Source organism: Ambystoma mexicanum, chromosome 5p (assembly GCF_040938575.1).
Source record: "Ambystoma mexicanum isolate Mex_15411 chromosome 5p, UKY_AmexF1_1, whole genome shotgun sequence".
Classification (NCBI taxonomy): Eukaryota; Metazoa; Chordata; class Amphibia; order Caudata; family Ambystomatidae; genus Ambystoma; species Ambystoma mexicanum.
The window spans coordinates 106,234,528-106,259,984 of record NC_090930.1 but is presented as its reverse complement, the minus strand read 5'-3'; the positions used below and the strand labels follow the sequence as shown (position 1 = coordinate 106,259,984).

Below are 25,457 nucleotides of genomic sequence, written 5' to 3'. Positions count from 1 at the left end.
ATCTAGGCCATTATTTATATGATTGTTTAATTAAGAAGTCGCCCTCCATAACATTTCTGAATGAATTTCACAAAAGATGCTTGTGCTTTGAGGAATTAACTGAGGTCAAAGCCACGAAGAAAAGGAGGATTGTGCGGTGGGACAAGAATATGGACTTAGCAGATTTAGGAAGGTTAAAACTCTTTAAGGATAATCAAATGTATTGTGCCCCTAGGGATAATTTGCAAAAGTATCCGACTAAATTCCCTTCTCAAAAGCTCAGGGAACACTCTTTTAAATTCTGCCTTAATACTCTTCCCACGTTGGAAGTAATAGGTCCCACATTTGACATACCAAAGGAGCTGTACTGGTGCCGTGTATGCGGACAAGCCCCATTGGAAACACAAGCCCACTTAGTCTTGGTCCCTAGGTCCCTGGGTGCACTCGATTTCATCAGTGGTTAGGGACGTTTTTTGGGAGAGGCTCATGATGACGAATAATTATAGACTGATATTAGCTCTAGCAACATTTCTGGGGGTTATTCTTTCAGAGCTGGAAAAGGTTCTTCTTCAGGGGGACCAAGATTTGCATGATATTTGGGAGATTATATGATTTTAGGGTTTATGATTCATTGGGACTAATGGGGTCATGAACCTCCCACTCATTCCCTAGGAATAGGGAATGAGTGGGAGGTTCAAATGGGACCTAATTTAACTTAATTTAATTTAATGAAATATTATGTGTGCATTGGAAATGTATATTTTACTTTGTCTTGGAAGTATCAGATTGATTATAACTGTCTTATTTTGTAATAACAGTGAAAAGGTTTCTTGTCAACTGGAAAACACTGAAAAAAAAATAAACTGACATTTCCCTATTAAGGCAGCCCCATTCGTCTGAAAGAGCTTTACATGCCACTCGAGAGACCTTGGCTCTACCCTACCAGGGCCAGCACCACCACAGTTTGGAGACGCGTCTCTTGACCATACCCAGATTTTCTGTTCTGGAGTTGTGGACGTGAATTTACAGAAAGTGTGCATGTGTTTTTGATTCACCTATTTTACTATGATCATTTCCCACCATGCACAATTTGTACAAGGGAATGTGTGCCAAACACCAAAAATGTGGCCTTTATTGTATCACTATTTGTATTTCCCACGTGTTCTCACTATACTGTAGAGTTTTCCAGGTGTCCGTTAATGCATGCTAATTATGATGGTTTGTGTCCTTTTGCAGCACTTCATGATGGACTCCTCTGGCTTCTAAGCGCTGAAATGACAATTTTTATTTTTCCCCAGTTTAACAGAAGGATAAAGGGCTCAGACGGCCCTTGCTTGGGATTCGAACCTGTGTAATGCAGACTGGCCCTTTGTTGGAGGTAGAGTGCCTGGGCTTTGCGGTTAAAAATACCATGACCAGGTTGAAGGAATGAGGTCTACTCTGCTTTTATTTCCTGGGGTAGCTGGATGCCACCCAAGTTAGAGCTTCCAAGCTGAAGACTAAATATGGTCTGCTTCCCCTTCTCATGGCTTCCCGGATGACGCTCTGAGCTGCTTTACAAATACATGTTTCAATGGGAAAACCCCATTGAAAAACGCTTTGTGGATCTGGTCCAACGTCATGTGTTTTAACCTTCCTTTTGTGGTTATTACTCATTTTACTAATACATTGTTCATAGTGCTTTTAACAACCAGTAGGTCCCATAAGCCGCTTTTATGAGCCCTGAATAGCAATATCCCTAATAATCAGAATGGAAAATACTCTTGCTCTGCAGATATTCACGAGACTTGTTAACTCTTTCACTTTCTCTTCCAGTCTGTTACATGTTCAACAGCCTGACTCTCGCCCCAAGCCCGAAAACAAAGTTGTGTTTTTTTGATGTTTTAAGACACCCCCTTTCATTTGAACCCCCCTTTGTTTGGAAAAAAATTTTGGGGGGGGCATTTTTTCAGAGAGCATCACTTATGACGCTTTCCCCCCAAAAGTGTTTTTTTTTCAAATTTTGCACAGCTGAAATACTTACATTTGAAGGCACATCAAGCTGAAAAAATTATCCAGATAGCATGTAAGCTCACTGAATTATAGGCGATTTTCTCTGATTGTTTTTATTAATTATTAAAATCATGTAACCAGTGCAGATTTACAAAAACGTTTTTTTCTTAATGTGAAACATGGATTCAAGTCATCTTTACATCAGGCTTCTTGAACAACAGAAAACAAATCTGTGTGTTTTTTTCACTTTTTTATCTTCATTTTTCCTTTCAGGTTAATGCAAAAAAGCGGCATATATGACTATATGGTTTCTGGATTGAGTTTTGGTAAAATGACCAAAACTCAGTTTAAAGTAACTATTGAATAAACTCTCGATTTGAATGGGTTCCACATACTGTAAGGCCTATATGAAGCAAGAATTGTGTAATTGCTTTCATCAGTCACCGAATTATAGGCAATTTTGTGAAGTGTTTTGGGATCAGAGAGCCGCCATCTGGTAGTGCAATGCATTTCAATGGGCCGGGTGGGATTTTCATTTGGCCCATTGGCAGGACTGGAGGGACCCAATGAGGAGTGGAGAGCGGTCGACCCCCATGGGAGACACGCATCCGAGGATGGGGGCAATACCCCCAACCACCCTGGAGCTCTGGCCAGGCCCCTTTAGAGCTTTTACCTCCACATTAGAGCATTTTGCCTCCTGGAAAGGACAGGGACTCCCCGGGGCTACCACTGGGCTTGGGGAAGGTAGACGCAAATATAGGAAGGTGCTCCCAGGCCGTGAGTAGCACTAATGGCTGTCCTGGAGCGCTGGCCAGGCCGCTTTAGAGCTTTACCATCCACGTTAGAGCTTTTTCCCACCTGGGAGGGACAGGGACTCCCCGGGACCACAGCTGGGCTTGGGGACAGTCAATCCACATGTGAGGCAGCCACCCCAGGCCAAGAGTAGAACCACTGGTCATCCTGGAGTTCTGGAAAGGCTGTGTTAGAGCTTTTCCCTTTACATTAGAGTGTTTCCATCCTGGGACAGACGGGGACTCCCCTGGACCACTGCTGGGCTTGGGGACATTCGATCATGTGTGAGGCAGGTGCCCCAGTCCAGAATTAGCACACCTGCACGTCCTGGCACTTTGGCCGGCCAGCATTAGAGCTTTTTACTTTGTTTTAGGGATTTTCCCTCCAGGGAGGGCTGGGGACTTGGGGACGTTCAAAACCATGTGTGAGATAGGTGTCCGATGCAGGGGGCAGCACCCCTGGCCGTCCATGAGCTCTGGCCAGGCTGTGTTAGAGCTTATCATTCTAGGGAGGGACAACAAACACACTGGGCTCCCTGGGACCATCGATGGGCTTGGGGACGGTCGACCTGCAAACAAGGCAGGTGCCTAAGGCTGGAACCAGTAACCCCAACATGCCGGGAGCTATGGCCGGTAAGCATTAGAGCTTTTTCCTCCAAAGAGGGACAGGGACACTACTGGGGCTCACCAGGAATGCCGCTGGGCTTGGCGGACAATAGACCCATGTGCGAAACAGGCACCAGAGGCCAGACAAAGCATCCCCAGCAAACCTGGAGCTCTGGTCTGGCCATACACATTTCCCATCTGGGGAATCTCATCTTACCCTATCCCCCAGTCACCCTTTCTTCCTGCCTGCTTTTCTGCTCCTCATAGCCTCTCCTCCAGTCACCCTTCCTTCCTGCCTGCTTTTCTGCTTCACATACCCTCTCCACCAGTCACCCTTTCTTCCTGCCTGTTTTTCTGCTCCTCATAGCCTCTATTCCAGTCACCCTTCCTTCCTGGCTCCTTCTCAGCTCATCTTACCCTATCCCCCAGTCACCCTTTCTTCCTGCCTGCTTTTCTGCTTCTCATACCCTCTCCACCAGTCACCCTTCTTGTCTGCCTGTTTTTCTGCTCCTCTTAGTCTATCTTCCCTTCCAGCCCCCCCTTCCTTCATGCATTTCTGCTCCTCTTAGCCTCTCTTCCAGTCACCCTTCCTTACTGCCTGCTTCTCAAAGCCTCTCCACCACTCACCCTTCCTTCCTGCCTGTTTTTTTCTGCTCCTCTTAGCCTCACGTCCCTTCCAGTCCCCTTTTCCATCCTGCCTGCATTTCTGCTCCTCTTACCCCCTCTTCCAGGCAGCCTTTCTTCCTGCCTGCTTTCCTGCTCCTCTTACCCTCTCTTCCAGTTACCCTCTCTTCCAGTCCTGCCTGCTTTCCTGCTCCTCTTACCTTCTCTTCCAGTCACCCTTCTTTCCTACATGCTTTTCTGCTTCTCATGCCCTCTCCACCACTCACCCTTCTTCCCTGCCTGCTTTTCAGCTCATCTTACCCTATCCCCCAGTTACCCTTTCTTCCTGCCTGCTTTTCTGATCCTCTTACCCTCTCCACCAGTCACCCTTCCTTTCTGGCTGTTTTTCAGCTCTTCTTAGCCTCTCTTCCAGTCACCTTTCCTTCCTGGCTGCTTTTCTGCTTCTCTTACCCTATCCCCCAGTCACCCTTTCTTTCTTCCTGCTTTTCTGCTCCTCTTACCCTCTCTTCCAGCCACCCTTCCTTCCTGCCTTCTTTTCTGCTCCTCATAGCCTCTCTTCCAGTCTCCCTCCCTTCCTGCCTGCTTTTCTGCTTCACATACCCTCTCCACAAGTCACCCTTTCTTCCTCCCTGTTTTTCTGCTCCTCATAGCCTCTATTCCAGGCATCCTTCCTTCCTGGCCATTTTTCAGCTCATCTTACCCTATCCAACAGTCACCCTTTCTTCATGCCTGCTTTTCTGCTCCTCTTACTCTCTCTTCGAGTCAATCTTCCTTCCTGCCTGTTTTTCTGCTCCTCATAGCCTCTCTTCCAGTCACCATTCCTTCCTGCCTGTTTTCCTGCTCCTCATAGCCTCTCTTCCAGAAACCCTTCCTTCCTGCCTGTTCTTCTGCTCCTCATAGCCTCTATTCCAGTCACCCTTCCTTCATGGCTCCTTTTCAGCTCATCTTACCCTATCCCCCAGTCACCCTTTCTTCCTGCCTGCTTTTCTGCTTCTCATACCCTCTCCACCAGTCACCCTTCCTGTCTGCCTGTTTTTCTGCTCCTCGTAGCCTAGCTTCCATTCCAGCCCACCCCCTTCCTTCCTGTCTGCATTTCTGCTCCTCTTAGCCTCTCTTCCAGTCACCCATCCTTACTGCCTGCTTCTCAAAGCCTCTCCACCACTCACCCTTCCTTCCTGCCTGTTTTTTCTGCTCCTCTTAGCCTCACATCCCTTCCAGTCCCCTTTTCCATCCTGCCTGCATTTCTGCTCCTCTTACCCCCTCTTCCAGTCAGCCTTTCTTCCTGCCTGCTTTCCTGCTCCTCTTACCCTCTCTTCCAGTTACCCTCTCTTCCAGTCCTGCCTGCTTTCCTGCTCCTCTTACCTTCTCTTCCAGTCACCCTTACTTCCTACCTGCCTCTCTGCTCCCCTTACCCTCTCTTCCAGCCACCCTTCCTTCCTACCTGCTTTTCTGCTTCTCATGCCCTCTCCACCACTCACCCTTCCACCCTGCCTGCTTTTCAGCTCATCTTACCCTATCCCCCAGTTACCCTTCCTTCCTGGCTGCTTTTCAGCTCTTCTTAGCCTCTCTTCCAGTCACCTTTCCTTCCTGGCTGCTTTTCTGCTTCTCTTACCCTATCCCCCAGTCACCCTTTCTTTCTTCCTGCTTTTCTGCTCCTCTTACCCTCTCTTCCAGTCACCCTCCCTTCCTGCCTGCATTTCTGCTCCTCATAGCCTCTCTTCCAGTCACCCTTCCTTCCTGCCTGTTTTTCTGCTCCTCATAGCCTCTCTTCCAGTCATCCTTCCTTCCTGGCTGCTTTTCTGCTTCTCTTACCCTATCCCCCAGTCACCCTTTCTTTCTTCCTGCTTTTCTGCTCCTCTTACCCTCTCTTCCAGTCACCCTCCCTTCCTGCCTGCATTTCTGCTCCTCATAGCCTCTCTTCCAGTCACCCTTCCTTCCTGCCTGCTTTTCTGCTTCACATACCCTCTCCACAAGTCACCCTTTCTTCCTCCCTGTTTTTCTGCTCCTCATAGCCTCTATTCCAGGCATCCTTCCTTCCTGGCTGCTTTTCAGCTCATCTTACCCTATCCAACAGTCACCCTTTCTTCATGCCTGCTTTTCTGCTCCTCTTACTCTCTCTTCGAGTCAATCTTCCTTCCTGCCTGTTTTTCTGCTCCTCATAGCCTCTCTTCCAGTCACCCTTCCTTCCTGCCTGTTTTCCTGCTCCTCATAGCCTCTCTTCCAGAAACCCTTCCTTCCTGCCTGTTCTTCTGCTCCTCATAGCCTCTATTCCAGTCACCCTTGCTTCCTGGCTCCTTTTCAGCTCATCTTACCCTATTCCCCAGTCACCGTTTCTTCCTGCCTGCTTTTCTGCTTCTCATACCCTCTCCACCAGTCACCCTTCCTGTCTGCCTGTTTTTCTGCTCCTCTTAGCCTCACATCCCTTCCAGTCCCCCTTTCTATCCTGCCTGCATTTCTGCTCCGCTTACCCTCTCCAACAGTCAGCCTTTCTTCCTGCCTGCTTTCCTGCTTCTCATACCCTCTCCAACAGTCAGCCTTTCTTTCTGCCTGCTTTTCTGCTCCTCTTACCCTCTTTTCTATCCACCCTTCCTTCTTGGCTGCTTTTCAGCTCATCTTACCCTATCCCCAGTTACCCTTTCTTCCTGCCTGCTTTTCTGCTCCTCATAGCCTCTCCTCCAGTCACCCTTCCTTCCTGCCTGCTTTTCTGCTTCACATACCCTCTCTACCAGTCACCCTTTCCTCCTGCCTGTTTTTCTGCTCCTCATAGCCTCTCCTCCAGTCACCCTTCCTTCCTGGCTGCTTTTCAGCTCATCTACCCCTATCCCACAGTCACCCTTTCTTCCTGCCTGCTTTTCTGCTCCTCTTACTCTTTCTTCCAGTCAATCTTCCTTCCTGCCTGTTTTTTCTGCTCCTCATAGCCTCTCTTCCAGTCACCCTTCCTTCCTGCCTGCATTTCTGCTCCTCATAGCCTCTCCTCCAGTCACCCTTCCTTCCTGCCTGCTTTTCTGCTCCTCTTACCCTCTCTTCCAGTCACCCTTCCTTCCTGCCGGTTTTCCTGCTCCGCATAGCCTCTCTTCCAGAAACCCTTCCTTCCTCCCTGTTTTTCTGCTCCTCTTACCATCTTTTCCAGTCACCCTTCCTGCCTGCTTCTCTGCTCCTCTTACCCTCTCTTCCAGTCACCCTTCCTTCCTACCTGCTTTTCTGCTTATCATGCCCTCTCCACCACTCACCCTTCCTCCCTGCCTGCTTTTCAGCTCATCTTACCCTATCCCCCAGTCACCCTTTCTTCCTGCCTGCGTTTCTGCTCCTCTTACCCTCTCCACCAGTCACCCTTCCTTTCTGCCTGCTTTTCTGCTCCTCTTACTCTCTCTTCCAGTCAATCTTTCTTCCTGCCTGTTTTTTCTGCTCCTCATAGCCTCTCTTCCAGTCATCCTTCCTTCCTGGCTGCTTTTCTGCTCCTCTTACCCTATCCCCCAGCCACCCTTTCTTCCTGCCTGCTTTTCTGCTCCTCTTACCCTCTCTTCCAGTCACCCTTCTTTCCTGCCTGCTTTTCTGCTCCTCTTACTCTCTCTTCCAGTCAATCTTTCTTCCTGCCTGTTTTTTCTGCTCCTCATAGCCTCTCTTCCAGTCACCCTCCCTTCCTGCCTGCATTTCTGCTCCTCATAGCCTCTCCTACAGTCACCCTTCCTTCCTGCCTGCTTTTCTGCTTCACATACCCTCTCCACCAGTCACCCTTTCTTCCTGCCTGTTTTTCTGCTCCTCATGGCCTCTCTTCCAGTCACCCTTCCTTCCTAGCTGCTTTTCAGCTCATCTTACCCTATCCCACAGTCACCCTTCCTTCCTGCCTGTTTTCCTGCTCCTCATAGCCTCTCCTCCAGAAACCCTTCCTTCCTGCCTGTTTGTTTTTCTGCTTCTCTTACCCTATCCCCCAGTCACCCTTCCTTCCTGGCTGCTTTTCAGCTCATCTTACCCTATCCCACAGTCACCCTTTCTTCCTGCCTGCATTTCTGCTCCTCATAGCCTCTCCTCCAGTCACCCTTCCTTCCTGCCTGCTTTTCTGCTTCACATACCCTCTCCACAAGTCACCCTTTCTTCCTCCCTGTTTTTCTGCTCCTCATAGCCTCTATTCCAGGCATCCTTCCTTCCTAGCTGCTTTTCAGCTCATCTTACCCTATCCAACAGTCACCCTTCTTCATGCCTGCTTTTCTGCTCCTCTTACTCTCTCTTCGAGTCAATCTTCCTTCCTGCCTGTTTGCGTGCGTCACTTCTAATGGGGTTTTCAATAGATTTTTGAACTGGCAATTAACTAGAGGTCTGCTACATTATTGCACCGGCAAGCTGGTTCAATTGACTTCTAACACACGTGTAACATCCAATGTACTGCCCTATGGATCATGCAGGAATGATATCTGATCATGGCACTTCAAGGACTCCATCTCCAAATCGTAAGCACTATTGGCCTCACTGAAATGGTAAAAACATGCAGTATTTTAAACAGGTTCCATGCATCGAGTGTTATTGACCATTTTTCTGTCCAAACCATCTGCGTCCTGAAGATGGGTCTTGGCACACCACTAAGGAAATTTAGATCGTAATAGTGTTGTTCCTTTTTCCCAGAAACACACCAGAGTGTAGACACTGTTACTTCATGCTCCCCTAATACCTGGTCATGGTTTTATTCACTGTTACTAACATCAGGTAACCAAACAATGCACATGACCTGTATTTGCATTAAAAGGGGGGATTTTATTCCACCTCCTTTGTCCTCTGTGTTACTTTTGGAATTACTTTTATACGCAATGGCTGTTTTATATGTTTTTTTAAATATCTGATGAATATAAACTGTTTGTGATATTTAATTAAAATATGCTTTTATGATACTATGCTTTGGCTGAACATGTAATTAGATGATATCAATTATCTATGCCCGAGTAGGTAACCCTACAACTATAGTGTGTTAGAGGTAGGTAGCTAGTGGTGACCTCCTGTTGCTTTAAACGTTTATTCCTCTAACACCACAGCCCCCATTTACAAAAAAACAGGATCATCTCATTTGCTCAAATCTTTTTTCTACTGCGTATTTTAAAAGGTGAATGGGCTAAATACCACATGATTATGACACAATATCTCAAATGTTTATCTGCACCAAAAAGATGGTAACAAAAAAGATAGCCCCCTACTTATTAAAAAATAATTTTGTTTCATTGCCGAAGGGATGGTAATTATACAAAGAGATGACGTTGTGCATCCGGGAAGACAATGGGCTTCATTACGAGTACGGCAGTGCAGGAAATAAGATTGTAATCCAGTGGTAACCCCGGTCCGATAATGAAACTTTCATACAGTGGTAACTCTGTTATTGGTGCATTACCGTACCGGCGTACTACAAATTTGGTGGCACGGTGGATGATTTTTCTCCAGCAAAATATTGGAGGCAAATCCTTCACCGTACCATACCATCTAAAAAATGGCAACATCTGCAGAATTGCTCCCAAAAATGGGGACCTACACTGTCTACCACCACTTGTAATCCCACAGTCATTCCGTGAGGCCAAGTGGTGGTAATGGTAATTCTGTTTGGCGGTGTTCAAGTAGAGTTACCGCCAAAATACAGCTGAACTTGAAATGAGGCCCAATATGTTGGGGAGACTTAACACTGAGGCTTCTATGCGCCTTGTAACAATTTTGGCAGTAGTGCTAAAACAGCTGGTATTTTCCAATACCAATTCCACCCTTGAAACTCATCAACTCTGCTTGCTTTTGTTTCTCAGTAATAATTGCCACACCAAAGCATTACCACAAGCGGTAATATGAAATCCCCATGGTGTCCTGCGCAGCTTCATGACTCGTAATCATGCCATCAGCTTCACATGTTTAGAAAGATGACCCGCCACCCGAAGATGCACCAGAAAGTTGAGTTAACCAGAGCACTTTCAATTTTGATGACTGAAACATTCTCTTTTTGGGAACCAATAAAGCTAATAAACGCCAAATGCAACTCATTCAACGTTGGGAAGCCGGGCAGGGCCAGAGTGTGACCAAAAATGGAACATGGCGCCTATAATAGAGTGGCCCACAATTCTGAATTACTTTTCTTTATGCTATAACACAAACTATTTCAGTAGTACTTAAGAGGCATGTTCAGTAATATTTATATCCAGTAGTGCGTAGTCATCACTATAGGGTCAATAAGATTGGCTGGGACTAAGTGGCCCACACTTGCCAGATGGGACGCCCTTCAAGAACTGCCTTATTGCCCTCTAGGGTAGTGAAAGCCTGAAGTCTGCCTGATACAAGGGCTGAAACCCCTCAATCATCCCTCCCGGTCTCAAAATCGTCAAATGTCTACCAATTAAAAACAGAATCAGCCGCAATCCCAGATGCCTAACACACAGAAGACACCAGCACAAGGTACCCAAGTACCTGGAACCCATCATGATACCATACTGGCCATATTACTCTCATCGGCCAACAAGAAGCAAGGTTGCGAATAAGAGAGAGCCAGTGCATTCACCCCCATCACCCTCATTTCTTGAAGCTCCATCCCATGCAACCCTAGACTACAGCAAGCCTTTACCCGAGTCAAGAGCAACTTCAAGAAACCGCTCTGGAGAGAAAGCCCACTGCGCTCACATTCCACCATCGCCGGAGAACCCTTGCCCACAGTAAGCACGTGGACCCCAAGTCTGCGCTCACATTCCACCATCGCAGGAGACCCCTTGCCCACAGTAAGCATGTGGACCCCAAGACTGCACTCACATTCCACCATCGCCGGAGAACCCTTGCCCACAGTAAGCACGTGGACCCCAAGTCTGCGCTCACATTCCACCATCGCAGGAGAACCCTTGCCCACACTAACCATGTGGACCCCAACACTGTGCTCACATTCCACCATCGCTGGAGAACCTTGCCCACAGTAAGCACGTGGACCCCAAGACTGCGCTGACATTCCACCATCGCGGAAGATCCTTTGGCCACAGTAAGCACGTGGACTCCAAGACTATGCTCACATTCCACCATCACGGGAGAACCCTTGGCCACAGTAAGCATGTGGACCCAAGACTGCACTCACATTCCACCATCGTGGGAGAACCCTTGCCCACAGTAAGCACATGGACCCCAAGACTGCACTGGCATTCCATCATCGCGGAAGATCCTTTGGCCACAGTAAGCACGCGGACTCCAAGACTATGCTCACATTCCACCATCACGGGAGAACCCTTGGCCACAGTAAGCACGTGGACCCCAAGACTGCACTGACATTCCACCATCGCGGAAGATCCTTTGGCCACAGTAAGCATGTGGACCCAAGACTGCGCTCACATTCCACCATCTCGGGAGATCCATTGCCCACAGTTGTCACATGGACCCTAAGACTGCGCTCACATTCCACCATCGCGGGAGATCCATGCCCACAGTAAGCACATAGACGCCAAGAGAGCCCGTCCGCCCATCCACCTGAAGACCGTGTTTTTCTGTGGCGCTCCAACCTACCTCTCAATCTCATTCTCACAGCTCTTGGACCAGGATGACAATCCAGAAACACAGCTGCTTTCTTAATTATGCCAGTGATCATGTCTTTGTCATATGTCAGGATTGCACTTCTTGAAACATGAACACCATAATCCAATGACTCATTTTCCCCTCTTTTTTTGTACCCCGTCTTTTCCTATAGGCGCTTTGAAATATCATGTGTACAATTAGAGCACTGTGAAAATCAACAATAACATTTTTAAAGAATAAGACCACCCTCTGGATTTGTTGTGGGATGTTTAGGCTGCATACACCTTGCGTTACGGATCCAAATCCGTTTCCGATTGCCGCTGTTAACATATGAATACAATACTTCTTTTCAGCGATTTTCAAGAGACCCCTCTACCCACCGGTTCTTTCTTTCGTCCTTCTCCGGAATGCAACAACAGCAACAACGAGAATGCAGAGAACTGAGAGGCAGGATGTGATAACGATGATCATCAAGTAGAGATGAAATCCCACGTGACCTGCCGGACCCGGGAACAGGGAAAACAATGTATTAATTAAAGAGTGCAGCAAATTTGACTTGAAATAAGTGTTCATGTACCAATTTAAGCTGACATTAGCTCTGATTAGCAAATAACACATACTGAGCCCGACTCATAGAAAATGCGCATGTATCCCGCAAAGTCCTTTGCATCGAAAATGACTTTGCGCGTCCCTGCGTGCAAGGGATTCTTTGCGCGCTCTGTGTATTTAGGGATTTTGAGAGCCAAAGTAACCCGATGCTCAAAGAAAATTGAGTTGTGGCCAGAACCCCCAACAAGCCGCGACACAAAGCAAATCCAGCCACATATACCAACTTTTACGCCCTCCTCGTCCGCAAAGTCATGCAGCCAGGCCATACTGCGTGCCATCTCCCTGAAACCAAGTCAACACCTCAGCAGAACTGCATAGGGTCCCCCATAACTGCACCCGACAATATGTGTAATATGACTCATAACTCAAGTCGGCCCCTGGTAAATCTGCATGTGAACCCTGTAAACTATGGCTGCACCCTGCTAATCTGCATACGTACACCCCTACCTGCAATTGGCACCCCAACTGTGTGCCCGCTCCCCTATATTCCTGATCGGACCTTATCTTTGAGCGTTGATTCCTATGTAATTGCGACTTGGCGCATGCCTTCATGTGGCATTTCAATCTCGAGTTTTGCATGCTGATTTCCCCAACATGATGTTGGATGGTCAGATCCATGAATACGCTTGGTTTTGCGTGCTGATCGTGCGATTTCCTCATGCAGGCCGTCTCTCGACACCCCCGTGTAAAGCTGTGTTCTTCCTCATTCTGCGTGGGGAATATGCATGTTCTGCCCCCATGAATGTATGCACTGGCCACAACCACCACAGCATAATAGGGCCATGCAGCCAAGAATCTGGCCCCTGGCCACAACCAACACACCACAACTTGCCCTTAACTTCCCAATTCAAATACCATCTGCAGACATCAAAATAGACCGCCAACCCTATTTTTCACCAACGGCAATATCGCTATATCATATAGATTCCACTCCCCTACTCTAACAAGCCCTCTTGTAGTCACCAAATAACCCCACACGTGTTTCTCCAACTGCCCACCAAACACTTACTACTAAAATGGTTGTGGCCAGATTCTTGGTTGCATGCCCGTATTATACTGTGGTAGTTGTGCCAGTGCCTAGATTCTCAGGTGCCTGGCCTATTTTTAACCTACACAAACATCCTCATATCATCTACATTCCACTCCCCTACCCTAACAAAGCCTGCCCGCGGTCACCAGATTAGCTGCCCGCCCAAGACACTGTCCGCAGACTACCGCGCTCTGCACAGTCTTCTTCCACCTAAACAAATAGCCCCACATCATCTTTCTTTCACTCCCCCACCCTTCCCAGCCCCTCTTTCGAACACAAAATGACCCAAAATATGTTCTCCGGCCCTGTTCCCCACGTCGCGTGGACAGGCGCGGATATCCGCAGATAGAACATGGAGGGCATTTAGGAAAAATACGCTTTTCACCATCCAGTCAACGGGCGCGTCAGATGTCTGCGGACATCACGCCACCCTCCAGACCAATCCAAGCCCTGCCCGCTGAGCGAACAGGGAAATGTGTCCGTGGACTGGACCCAGATATCACACATTTTTTTTACCTACATTTTGCCCATTTTAAAGAAGAAAACAACTGGACGGATTTACTCCAAATATACCAAAGCACGCTTTTGAGACTAAGCCACCCTTAGAATCAGTATTTGCACACTACAAAGAAGACTTGCTTCCAAATGCCAGGTGAGGAGTAACATTCTCAGTTGTGATACAGGGAAACAGCCAATATCTTTACAACCTTGGATAATATTATTCTAAATGAAAGAATACATGTCTTTCTGACTGCATATATGAAGATTGGGGTAGGAATTGGATTTCCAAATCGTTATAGCCCCTCATTGCTTAATGTACATATCCAAGCTACTTAATAACTACTAACTATCTGAAATGGCTTTTCAGCTTGCTCTTATGGAACTGTACCTTTTGTAGATGAAGACACTGTGGTATGGTGAGATCCATATCCTGCGGGCGTGCGAGGCCCAACTGTGATGTCATTACCCTTTGTGCTCCCCATCACCGGGACAGTTGTCATAACATCATCTGTCAAAAGAAGTGAAACTTTACCTATTGGTAAAATAGGGAATAACAAGCACTGTCAGCCACACTCTTATTTCCACGCATTAGTTGCATTGTATTGTTTTGCTCCATTTTCAGGGTACAGTCATTTTTGCTGACTGATGTTTGGCGCTCTAGTGTGCTTTCACAGGTCAATGTCGGTGATATGACTCTTAACTTCCTGAGCCCTCCTTGAGGTCTGCAGAGGGCAGGCCACCAATGGCCCAAGAGGAAGATGTAATCCTCAAGACAGGGGCTGAATCATTCGCACATCGGTTAACAATACAGGAGCACGGTTATAAAAAGGGTCAGCCTCACAAAAGATATTTCCTGCATTTGCTAAGAGTGAATGGAGTGGCCACTTACCTGAATATATTTATATATATAGAAAGGAGTGAGGATTACAGAACTCACATTTTAAAAATATGTTCCCCATCGCCAACAGACAACATAACAAGAACAATCCCACAAATTAGAAAACACAATTAGATTGGAAAGTATGCTGTTTTAAAAAAAAAAAAGCATTGTGAATGGACTATATTCCACCAGTGTTTTGGGGCAAGGCTTGAGGTGGCAGTCATTGCTCTAGGGAAGGAATATGGCTGGGGATTCATCTTGATTTGTTTTGTCTCAAAAGAGCTGAATGGTTTTTGCCTCTGCTCTTCAAACTGGCAACCATAGATTAGGTGGGATATTAAATATATGGGCAGATCTCCAATGGTTTGTGAACAATTCCGTGGTTCTGGAAATCACAAAAAAGGAAACTGCATATCCTGGAATACTCTACGGAAAAAGACATTGGGCTCCATCACGAGTTTGGTGTTAATTCAGCAATAGATCCACCAAATGACCACCACACTTGACTACCGTTACCCAAACTTGGTCATGTGGGTTTACCACGACCTTACAAGTGATGGTAGGGCGATATAATTCCCCATTTATGGAGTCCATAGGACTCTAATGTCAGCAGATTTACCGAGTGGTACATCCGGTGAATTTTGAAGGTAAATCCGCCACCTTACCCCCAATTGATTTATGTAATAATGAGGCAGAGGGGATATTGCTGGATGCTTTATTCTCAGGGTTACTCTGACAATAAAGCATTCAATAATATCCCCTTTGTCTCATGTAACCATGAGCCCAGCAGGACTTTTACAGCCTAGACCTCAACTGTTTCCTCTGGAACTTGGAACCCCCAAACAAACAAGCAGCACCCAGCCTATCTACGTAGATATGGAATCATAAGGGAAGGATTCCATCTAACAACGGCTCACACTATAACACTTCTCCCCCCCTTGAATTCAACACACACACAAACACACTACACACTCATACACTACGCACCCACCCCTCACATATAACACAGCACAGATTAATTTACAGCAGCACCTAAAACGTAATCCTTGAATTTGATCAAAATCCTCCCCTCTCTCATGGAGTACCTACTATGGGCTGTTAATCCTTCTCCCTCGCACACAATCAACGGTGCTCTCTCTCCTCTGCACACTGTCACTGGAGCCTCAACTGGGTTGACTTCCCTCCTGGGTTCAGTTGAAGTCTCACCAACTACACCATCCTTGATTCCTTCCCCAAACAACAACATATAACAATTTCTCTCTGCACTTACCCTGTCACACCTGCTCCTGGCACATCCCTTCTCAATCACCATAGCTCGCCTCTTACTCCATTTAGATCCATCGTCCAACTCACATATCCTTGCCCTACCTTCACCACTATGCAGGGTTGCATGTTAACACTGGTACCCTTAGCTACATGCCGGGGATTCTTTATTTGCACTCGGTCACCTACCGACAAAGGTTTCCTGAAACCATAACGCTCCCTGACCACCTCCTGCCTCAAACGGACTCGCTCTAACACCTCCTGCATGTTTACTCCGGAATGCACACCACCACCCAAGGCAGGCACCCTTAACTTGGAACCCAGCTTCCTACCACCCATCAATTCAAATGGCGAACATCCTGTCAATACAGAAGGTGTGCATCTATATGCCATGAGAGCCTCTGATAATACACTTCTCCAACATAGACCATTAGCTACAGCTAACTGAATAGCACCTTTAAAAGACCTATTCATTCTCTCGACCAGTCCATTTGCCGCAGGATTGTATAAAGCGGTTGTATGATGTCTTATCCCTCTTATTCTTGCATATGTCCAGTCACAAATTGCACACCATTGTCAGTAACAATGCCCACCGGCATGCCCTCTCTGTTGAACACCTTTTCCAGAAATGCCACCACTTTTTCTGCTGTCACAGTTTCCCAGACAGTAAATCTGAAATCACCACCTAAATTGTCCATAGGACCCATAATGTCGACAGCAACCTTAGCCCAATGTCAACAACAACCTTAGCCCACACCTCATCAGGCACCTCTACAGGATGCACCGGTTGTGGTTTAGGGGTATTACTCTTGTCACAGGTGGCACATGCCACACACTATTTCACCTCCACCTCCACATCACTGTCCATCTTTGGCCACCAATAAGATTCTCTCAACCTTCTTTTTGTTATAGATCTACCCAAATGCCGTTCATGAGCTAGACCAACCAACCTACTTCTCGGAGACGCAGGAGGCACTAAGCTCTGACCTCTGGTTATGCCCCATGGTACTTCTGACAGCTCCTCCCACACATGACCATAGTTGCTGCTCAACTCCTTGTCTAAACCACCTTCCCTAAGTGCAATTTTGATTTTTGTTAAAATCATGTCATTAGAGCTTTCCTTATCCCACTCCTCCTTATCAATCGCAGGAATCACACTGACAATCATGGTGAACTCCTCCACACCCACCTTGTCACCCATGCCTTCACTAACAGCACTAGGGAGGCGAGATAGACAATCTGCTACTGCATTCTTAGTACCTGGAATATATTCCACTTTAAAGTTGAATTCCTGCATATCTGCCATCCACCTAGAGATTCTTGAAGAGGCATTGGACAAACCCTTGGTGGTTAAGACATGCACAAGAGGCTTATGGTTAGTTCATAAGATGTAAGGAACACCCCATAAACGGGTCGTAAAATACTTAGAAGCCCAAACTGCAGCCAAAGCTTCTCTTTCAATCACAGCATATCTCTGTTCAGCGTCCCTTAATACCCTTGAGGCAAACGCTATGGGGCGATAACCTGCCACTTCCCACTGTTCGAACACAGCCCCAATCCCCACCTCACTGGCATCTACTGTCAACACTGTCTTCTTTTTAGGCAAAAATGAACCCAACAATGGGGCATGATCAACCTCCTCCTTCAATATTTCAAATGCACTTCGACAACTATCAGACCATTCAAAACGGACACCCTTCTTTAATAACACCCTCATGTTAATTGTCTTCTCAGCATAAGAAGCAATAAAACAACCATACTACTCTATCAGGCCCATGATGGACCTAGGCTGTTCCTTGTTAATGGGAGCAGGTGTTTCCTTCAACACCCTCACCAAGCCTTTCTTTAGGATGAATGCCACTCTCATCCAAGGTATGCCCCAAATAAGTCACTCTAGGTACTCCAACGTTACATTTGGCCCACTTAACTGTGAGGCCACTTTCTTTCAGCACTTCTATCACCTTCAATATCCTTCCATCATGCTCACCACAATCTTTTCCCCATACTAGGATATCATCCTGAAAGTATTCAACACCCATCATTCCACCAAATAGTTTCTGCATCAATCTCTGGAAAACTGCCGATGCTGACGCCAAACCAAATGGCATTCGACAAAATCGAAAGGCACCAAAAGGGGTCACAAATTATGTTAAGGGACGTGACTCAACATGGAGGTCTATTTGGTGGTAGGCTGAAGATAGATCAAACGTTGAAAAATATGTGGCCCTCCCCACTAGCGCTAGCAATTAATTTATGTTGGGTAAAGGGTGTCTGTCCACCCATATGCTGGTATTGAGGTCCCTTAAATCCACACACATCCTCATCCCGCCATCCGCCTTGTGAGCCAATACCACTGGAGCTGGCCATTCAGAACTCTCCACCTCCTCCATTATCCCGGCCTCCTAAAGTTTCACTAACTCACTCTTGAGTCCCTCTCGAGCCAACGTGGGTACTTTTCTCACTTTATGCACACTTGGTACTGCAGCTTTCTTGAGTACAATTTTATGGGAAAATCCCTTTAGTTTTCCCAGGTCTGAGGAAAACACACTGGGAAATGCTTCCTTAAGACACTCCGCTGTTACCATATCTTGTTTCAGGACACTTTTCCCCACACTCACGCTCAGAATAGGAATGGGCTTTCCTTGCCGGATCTCTATCTCGAGAGCGGCTTGCTCATCCCAACCCACTACTGAATCTCACTTGTGGGCCACATACAATTTCCCTTGTGTGGAGCGTCCCTCAAATTGAATGGTGGCCCATTCATATCCCGGCACCTTGATTGGAACACGACCATATGCACACGGGTTGATGTCAGGTGGCAATGGATTTGCCACGTCTTTGTGTTAACTTGCCATATACAACTCAGGGGAAATCATTGTATAGGGTGATCCAGTGTCAACCATCATTTGTAATTGGACATCATTCAATGTTAACGTCGCCCATGGGCCCTTCTTCTTGCATCCATTGCCCACACTCAACAGCACACCTTCGTGCACTCCTACATTCCACTGGTCAGTTGTGGCATCGCTCACACAACCCACAACAGACATATTGTCCTCTTTGTGATCCACAATCTTGACGGTCTGTCTATTCTGCGTGGCACTTCTGCACATCCGGGCAAAATGTCCTCTCTCTTTACACTTCCTGCACTCAACATTGTTAGCTGGACACTCTTTTGAGCCGGCTGCGTGACCTCGCCACCCACACCTCCTACAGCCTTCTCTTTGAATAAACGTCCTTGGCTCTACTCTTCTGATCATCTCCTCGTTTGATAATAATCGCGTGTACACTCTCACTTTTGTCAGTTACCTCTTGGACACTCTTTTTTGATTCTTCAATTGCTCTTGCTATTTCTATCACTTTCTCTAAGGGAGGATCCCTTTCAATCCAAAGTCTCTCCCTTACTCTGGAATCGCTTGTCCGCATCATTATCTGGTTGCGGATGTATTCCTCTGACAGCCCGGTGAACATGCAGGATGCAATAAGGGTGTATAGATCTGTTATGTATGTATCAATACTTTCTCCTGCGGCCTGGGCCCTTGAAAATAAGTGATATCTTTCCAACACCACATTAGTTCTCTTTCCGAACCGTAATTCCAGTTTTCCTAGGGCCGTTTCATATCCTAGCACCATTCCTTCCCCGTCGCCATCGCCTTCATGGGGTGCTCATACCTCTTGACCAGGTAGATGCCTGAAAACTCTCAGCGCTTCAGTTCCTAGGCAATTTAAAAATGCTGCCTCTTTATCATCATCACTTAGTCTGGCACCCCCTGCAGCCCTTAGATATACTTTGAATGTGTCTACTCATAAATCCCAAGCTATGGGAGGCTCTCTGGGGTTGGGAAGGAAAGCTGGCGGTGGGTGTGCGTTACTTTGTTGCATGGTTGTATGTTGGGTAAAGACTGTGGTTCTGTTTCACTATGGCTCTTCTCCTCTTCCACAAATGTGCTACTCTCAGTGTGTGTTGCTCTATTCCGCTGCTGTCAATAGTAGCTGTATGCAGCAGGTGTGCACAACTTCTCTTTCCTACTCTGGGGATGCTCTCCCTGCTTCGTTTACTAGTTTCTTGCCAAATAGCTGCCATTGCTATGCAACAACAATATTGCAAGAGTGTGAGTCTCTCTTCCCTTTCTCTGAAGAGAGGCGATGTGTGCTGCGCCACGTTGCTATTGACGTTGCGGGCCCATCCGCTTGTCTATTCCATTTGTTTGCACAGGTCCGCGTGCGTGTACTGCGTCACGCTCTGTGGGCCCACCCAAGATTTGGGTCTGCAGTTCATTATGGGAGGAAGGGGGAGGGTTTTCTTCTCTTACCTCTTCCCCAATGCCTCGCCTGTCAGCTGGACGCTCTAGACCCTCCTGCCACCAGCGCTCGACCCAACCTAGTCTAGGGGAGCATGGTGGCGGTGAAGACAGCCGGTGCTCAACCATCGCTCGACCCCACTTCCTTCAGGGGAGTGCGGGCGGCGTCGCAGCTCTCCTGGGTATCTCAGTTGCAGCGCACACGGCTGTGAGTTGTCAACAGCCGTGATCTTTCCTCCCGGCCATATTCTTTCCTCCGTCATGGCCCTGCCTGGGCTTTTGTAGGCAGCGTTGCTCCGTGGGTTCATGCAGGGTTAGCTGACTCTGTAAGCCTCGTCGACAGTGTAATAATGGGGCAGAGAGGATACTACTGGATGCTTTATTGTCAGCGTAACCATGAGCCCAGCAGGACTCTTACAGCCTAGACCTCAACTGTTTCCTATCTACCTTGATATGGAATCATAAGGTAAGGATTCCATCTAACAACAGCTCACACTATAAATATTTACCTCCAGGTTGTTGCTTGAAGTAAATATGAAACAAGATATGTACCTTTACTGTATGCTAGTAACCACTAGGTATTCAAGAGATACAAGCCATGCAAGCTGCTGGGCCTGTTTTCTTGAGTTACTTGTAAAGACAGAGAATGTGTTGCCTAGATTTTGGCAATCACGGGATGAGTCTGCCTATGGGTATACATTAATGCAATCTCAAAACACAAAACACTTGCTTGAAGTAAACCCTCCACTTTAGCTCCGAATGTAAAATTCACTGATTCAGGAAAAACATCTGTTATTCCGTTACTGCCCAAATTAGTGTTGGTAGTCGGTAACGGAATTACAACCACTTTTTTCTGCGCCACCAAACTTGTAATGAGATCCTTTGTCATATAACAGCCATTTCAAATGTCATTCTTATGTAGAGACTGTGCAACACCCAGAGGAGTCAGCGTGTAGAAAGCTGAAAGTAATCATCCCCTCCCCCCCAGCAATTCATGCAGAAGAGCCAACCATGGATCCTTGCGCTCACCCTTGCTCTGTAATTAGTAGCTGACTGAGAGCAAAATGTGATGGCCAAGTGCCCAGTTAATTATTGAAATAAAGAATTACATATTTAATAAGAGTGAAACATAAAGAATCACCATTTCGTATAACCTATCCAGACTAGTTGTCTAGAACATGGGTCTGCAACCTTTGGCTCTCCAGAAGAGTACACATTCAGGGTTCATGGGAGTTGTAGTTCAAAACATCTGGAAAGCCACTTCAACCGCATACCTTTGAGAAAACGGAGTGATCCCAAACATAAAGGTGAAATAGGCGCAGATAAGAGAAAGACCCCCTTCAACTTTAGTGGTAAAGTGGGCCGAGGGCAGGCTATACTTTTAGGTGTGTGGAAGTGACCAGTGGCAACTCAAACAGCTACGTACAGCAGTCTAAGATAAAGAAATGTCCAATCAAGTTTCTATGAAAATATATATACCTTAATTGAACACACATATGCAAACACAGCTAACTAGATCGACACTATAAAAACCACCCCTGTGGAAAGAACGCACACTATGTAAGAGATAGAAGGATCCACCATTCTGGGTAATGAAACCGGGTTGAACAGCAATCAATAACCACAATGTTTGTAAAAGTATACCATGCGAGAGAAAAGGGTCAAAAAGGACCCAATCAGTTTCTAGATCCTTATGATGGACCGGGAGGGTTGGGGGGGGGGGGGGGGGGAGTTAGGAGTCAATAATACCTTCTTGCTGTTCTTGGCAGTTAAATGGCATCGAACCAGGCTTCTTCTCGTTGTGCAAGCGGATTGATTCAGGTTTGGGTGCAGCAAGTCATGTAGATCGAAGTGGCGAGTTGGTGACGAGCCTGTTCAAAGCGGTGGCCGAGTAGTTCGAGTGTGGCACTTCAGTGATGCTGCTTGGAGCGCTTGCATGGTTCGGTTCAGAGATTGGTCTGGTTTAGAGATGTGGTTATTGCTGGTTAGGGTCGGTCATTGACCCTCCAGCAGTTTAAGCTGAAGTCTGGTGATGTTTTGAAGCTGTGATCATGCCGGTCCAATGTGTGGTTTGGTGTGGCGGTAGTTTGATTTTTAGCCAGTTTGAGTAGTTGGTAACTACTGTTCGGGTTGATGTGTGACACAATGTTTCTAGCAGGACTAGATAAGGTCTGGCAGTGAGCGGTTGTTTCAAGCCCAAGAATGTGACAGGCTTGGATTGGGACAATGTGGTGTCTAGCTAGTTCAGAGATGTAACAAACAGCAGTCTGAAGTCAATAGAGTGATAGAATGCAGCACCGGCGGTCCCTGTTGGTTTGACACCAGTTGACCATGGTTTGAAGATGGTTCAAAGCACTTTTACGGTGAGAAACTGTGATCTTGGCTGGTCTGGTTCTCAAGATGCTGTGAATCGCAATTCAGGGGCTCAGCTAGAAAGAAAATCCTTGTTCTTGTTTCTCCCAACCTGGGGGAGGCTGGCAAACACCTTAGAGTTTTCAGAGGTTCTTCATCTCCAGTGAGGTCCTGGGCGCCAGTGTAGCTGGCATGGAGGCAGGTCTTGCTCGAGCAGCAGGTCACCCACTAATGTGCCCTGGGAGCAGTTAGGATGCAATTCTTGCCTCTGCCTTCAACGCTGAATCTTCATCTCAGCGGCGGGGAACTTTGGAAAGATCAACTCTCCCAAAAGAGGTCCAAATCAATTCTTCCTTCTATGTGGATGTTCTAAAAGTGAATAATAGGAGGAATGGGAAACCCCCTCTTTTATTGGATAAGGACCACAGATGATTGGACTTAAGCAAACCTGCTTTAAGGGGTCTGATCCCTGTCCTTGACACAAGTGGTCTTTGTCTTCTTGCATCACACCCAAAGTGATTTGTGCTATTTTATTTATTGGTTACTTGTAATGCGCACCATACAGCAAAAATCATGTATCCAGGCGCATCAAGACATGGGGGAAAGGGATGAGGACGAAGGTATAAAACAAAAATAAAAAACGTTCTTAAAAGGTACTGAAACATTCAGAAACGTGCAAGTGCTATAGCATGAGAACAGGGGAGAAGGGGAGGAGGGGAAGGGCAAGAAGGGGGGGTCAGAGGGAAGAATATAAACAAAAACATTCTGACTAGGTCGTGAGACGATTTGGAATGTGCAAATGCTAAACATAAAAAGGGGGAAAGGGGAGGAAGGGAAGTGCAGAAGGGGAAGATGTTGAGAGGTATAATAAATACAAAACAATGTAAAAGTGCAGGAGCAAGTAGGTAAACTGCATTGAGGAAAAACACAGAGATGCAATTATGACAAGCAGGTATGAGTGACTACAACCTGGAAAAGCCTCGCCTCGAGGAAGAGGGGCTTCATCAGGCATGCAGACAAGCAATTAAGACTAATCAGGTAAGAGTGGCTGCGAACTGGAAAAGCCTTGCTTCATGGAATGAGGGGCTACATCAGCTAATCAGAGCAAATTGGTACAATTCAGCATTGGCTGCCTGGCCTCAAGGTGAGGAACTACATCAATTATGCAGGCACAGGTAGTTAGTACAGTTGCTGGGACGAGGCAACAAAGTCAATCAGTGTTAGCATGAAAGTCGAATGCACCACAACACAGCGGGGTATCAAAGTCAATCAGTGTTAGCATGAAGGTCAAATGCACAATACAGTGAGGTATCAAAGTCAATCAGTGTTAGCAGAAAGGTCGAATGCTCAACACAACGAGGTATCAAAGTCAATCAGTGTTAGCAGGAAGGTTGAATGCACAACACAGCAAGGTATCAAAGTCAATCGATGCTAGCAAGAAGGTCGAATACACAACACATCGAGTTACCAAAGTCAATCAGTGTTAGCAGGAAGGTCGAATGCACAACAGAGCGAGGTATCAAAGTCAATCAGTGTTAGCAGGAAGGTCGAATGCACAACAGAGCGAGGTATCAAAGTCAATCAGTGTTAGCAGGAAGGTTGAATGCACAACACAGCGAGGAATCAAAGTCAATCCGTGTTAGCAGGTAGGACAAAAGTCAAATGTCTGCAACACAGCGGAGACTGTGAGAAGGTCAGGCCAGTTGGTGGGGGCAGGTAAATGCAACACAGCGATGGTTGAGCCATATCAACCTGGTGGATGCCCAGTAAGGAAGGTGAGAGTAGAAGCTGGGTAGAAGGGGGTAGTGTGCAGAGAGTGTGAAGGACAGGCATGGGGCTGCTGAGTTACAAATAGTGAGTGACACAAGGTGGGAAGAGAAGGCAGCACACTGATAGCAGGCAGAGGGGAGGGAGCAGAAACGAAAAAGGAGGTTGCAGGCACATCAGTAGCGTTAAGGCACCACAAGAAGGGCAACTAAGGAAAGAAAACAGGATAAGGATTGGGAAACAGAAGGAAGATAGAGGGTGTAGCATGCAATGAGGCAGTAGGAAACAGGGAACAGATAGTCAGCTATTAAGTGAGACAAGAGGGACGAAAATGTGGTAAAGGAAGATGAAGGGCTAAGAAGGGAGCACAAGAACCCATAAGAATCAGCAGGGCAATGGAGGGGAGGAGGGTAAGAGGGGGTGAAGGCAGAGAAACAAAAACAACAAGAAGGAGCAACGGCCCAAGAAAGGAACACAGAGAAGTGTGTGAGGCCATAGAAAGATGAAATAAGTGTGTGAGAGGAAGCGAAAAACAAAGTGGGCAGTGAGAAAAAAGCGTAGAGAGTGGTAAAGTAAGTGGAAGAAAAGGAAGTAAGGATTTGGAGTAGCAACAAAGGAAAAAAGAGTGGGAGATGCAGGAACAGTACTGTACACATCTGAACAGATGAACTTGGTGAACATTTTGCGAGGTGCAAGAAGATCAAAGCAGAGAGGGAAGCAGCATCCAGCTGGCACCACAGAGCTGTCAGTTCCCGGACAGGCAGCAGGGTCTTTTATGCGGACCTTTGTTGTGGAGCCACACCAGCTTGCCTCCGCTGCCCATATGTTGCGCTTCTCAGCCAATGGCAGTGCTCTACAGGAGCAGGGTCAGGAAGTGAGGTCAGGCATCAGTGGAGGTATAGGGGAGGTGGCCATGATGGAATGGAGCTCCGGCTCCCACAAACCATTTGTTGCAAATTTCGAGCAGTGTGGCAGGGAATAAAAGAGCCTGCCCACACTGTTCGCTCTGGGTGAGGAAAGAAGAAAGAGCTAAAGGAAGTGGATGAGACAGGAAGGGAGGAGAAGTACAGAGAGAAACAGGATTTTGGAAACGTGCCTCATTTGTGCTGAACTCCTTCTGGCTAAACCAATCCTGCCCCCTTCTCAGGCCCATGGCATTAAAGGCCTTTTTGTCTGTACCACTCTGGTGTGAGGCTAGTCCTTTTGTACAGGGTGTATCCTTTGATTCCTGTTTCCCAGGATAACACCTGCTGAGGAGC

General features: G+C 46.9%; 1 protein-coding gene across 2 annotated transcripts in view; it reads right to left on the bottom strand.

Moving 5' to 3' along the window:
* The window catches only part of LOC138480766 (V-set and immunoglobulin domain-containing protein 4-like), a 46,462-nt gene that overhangs the window by 10,279 nt on the left and 10,726 nt on the right, over positions 1-25,457 (bottom strand). For both annotated transcript variants that reach the window (XM_069612510.1, XM_069612509.1), the window contains exons 5-6: positions 14,024-14,143; positions 11,876-11,992 (exon numbers count right to left, since the gene is read on the bottom strand). In XM_069612510.1, coding sequence (XP_069468611.1) covers positions 11,876-11,992; positions 14,024-14,143 — 237 coding nt within the window. The remainder of the gene's footprint in view (positions 1-11,875; positions 11,993-14,023; positions 14,144-25,457) is intronic.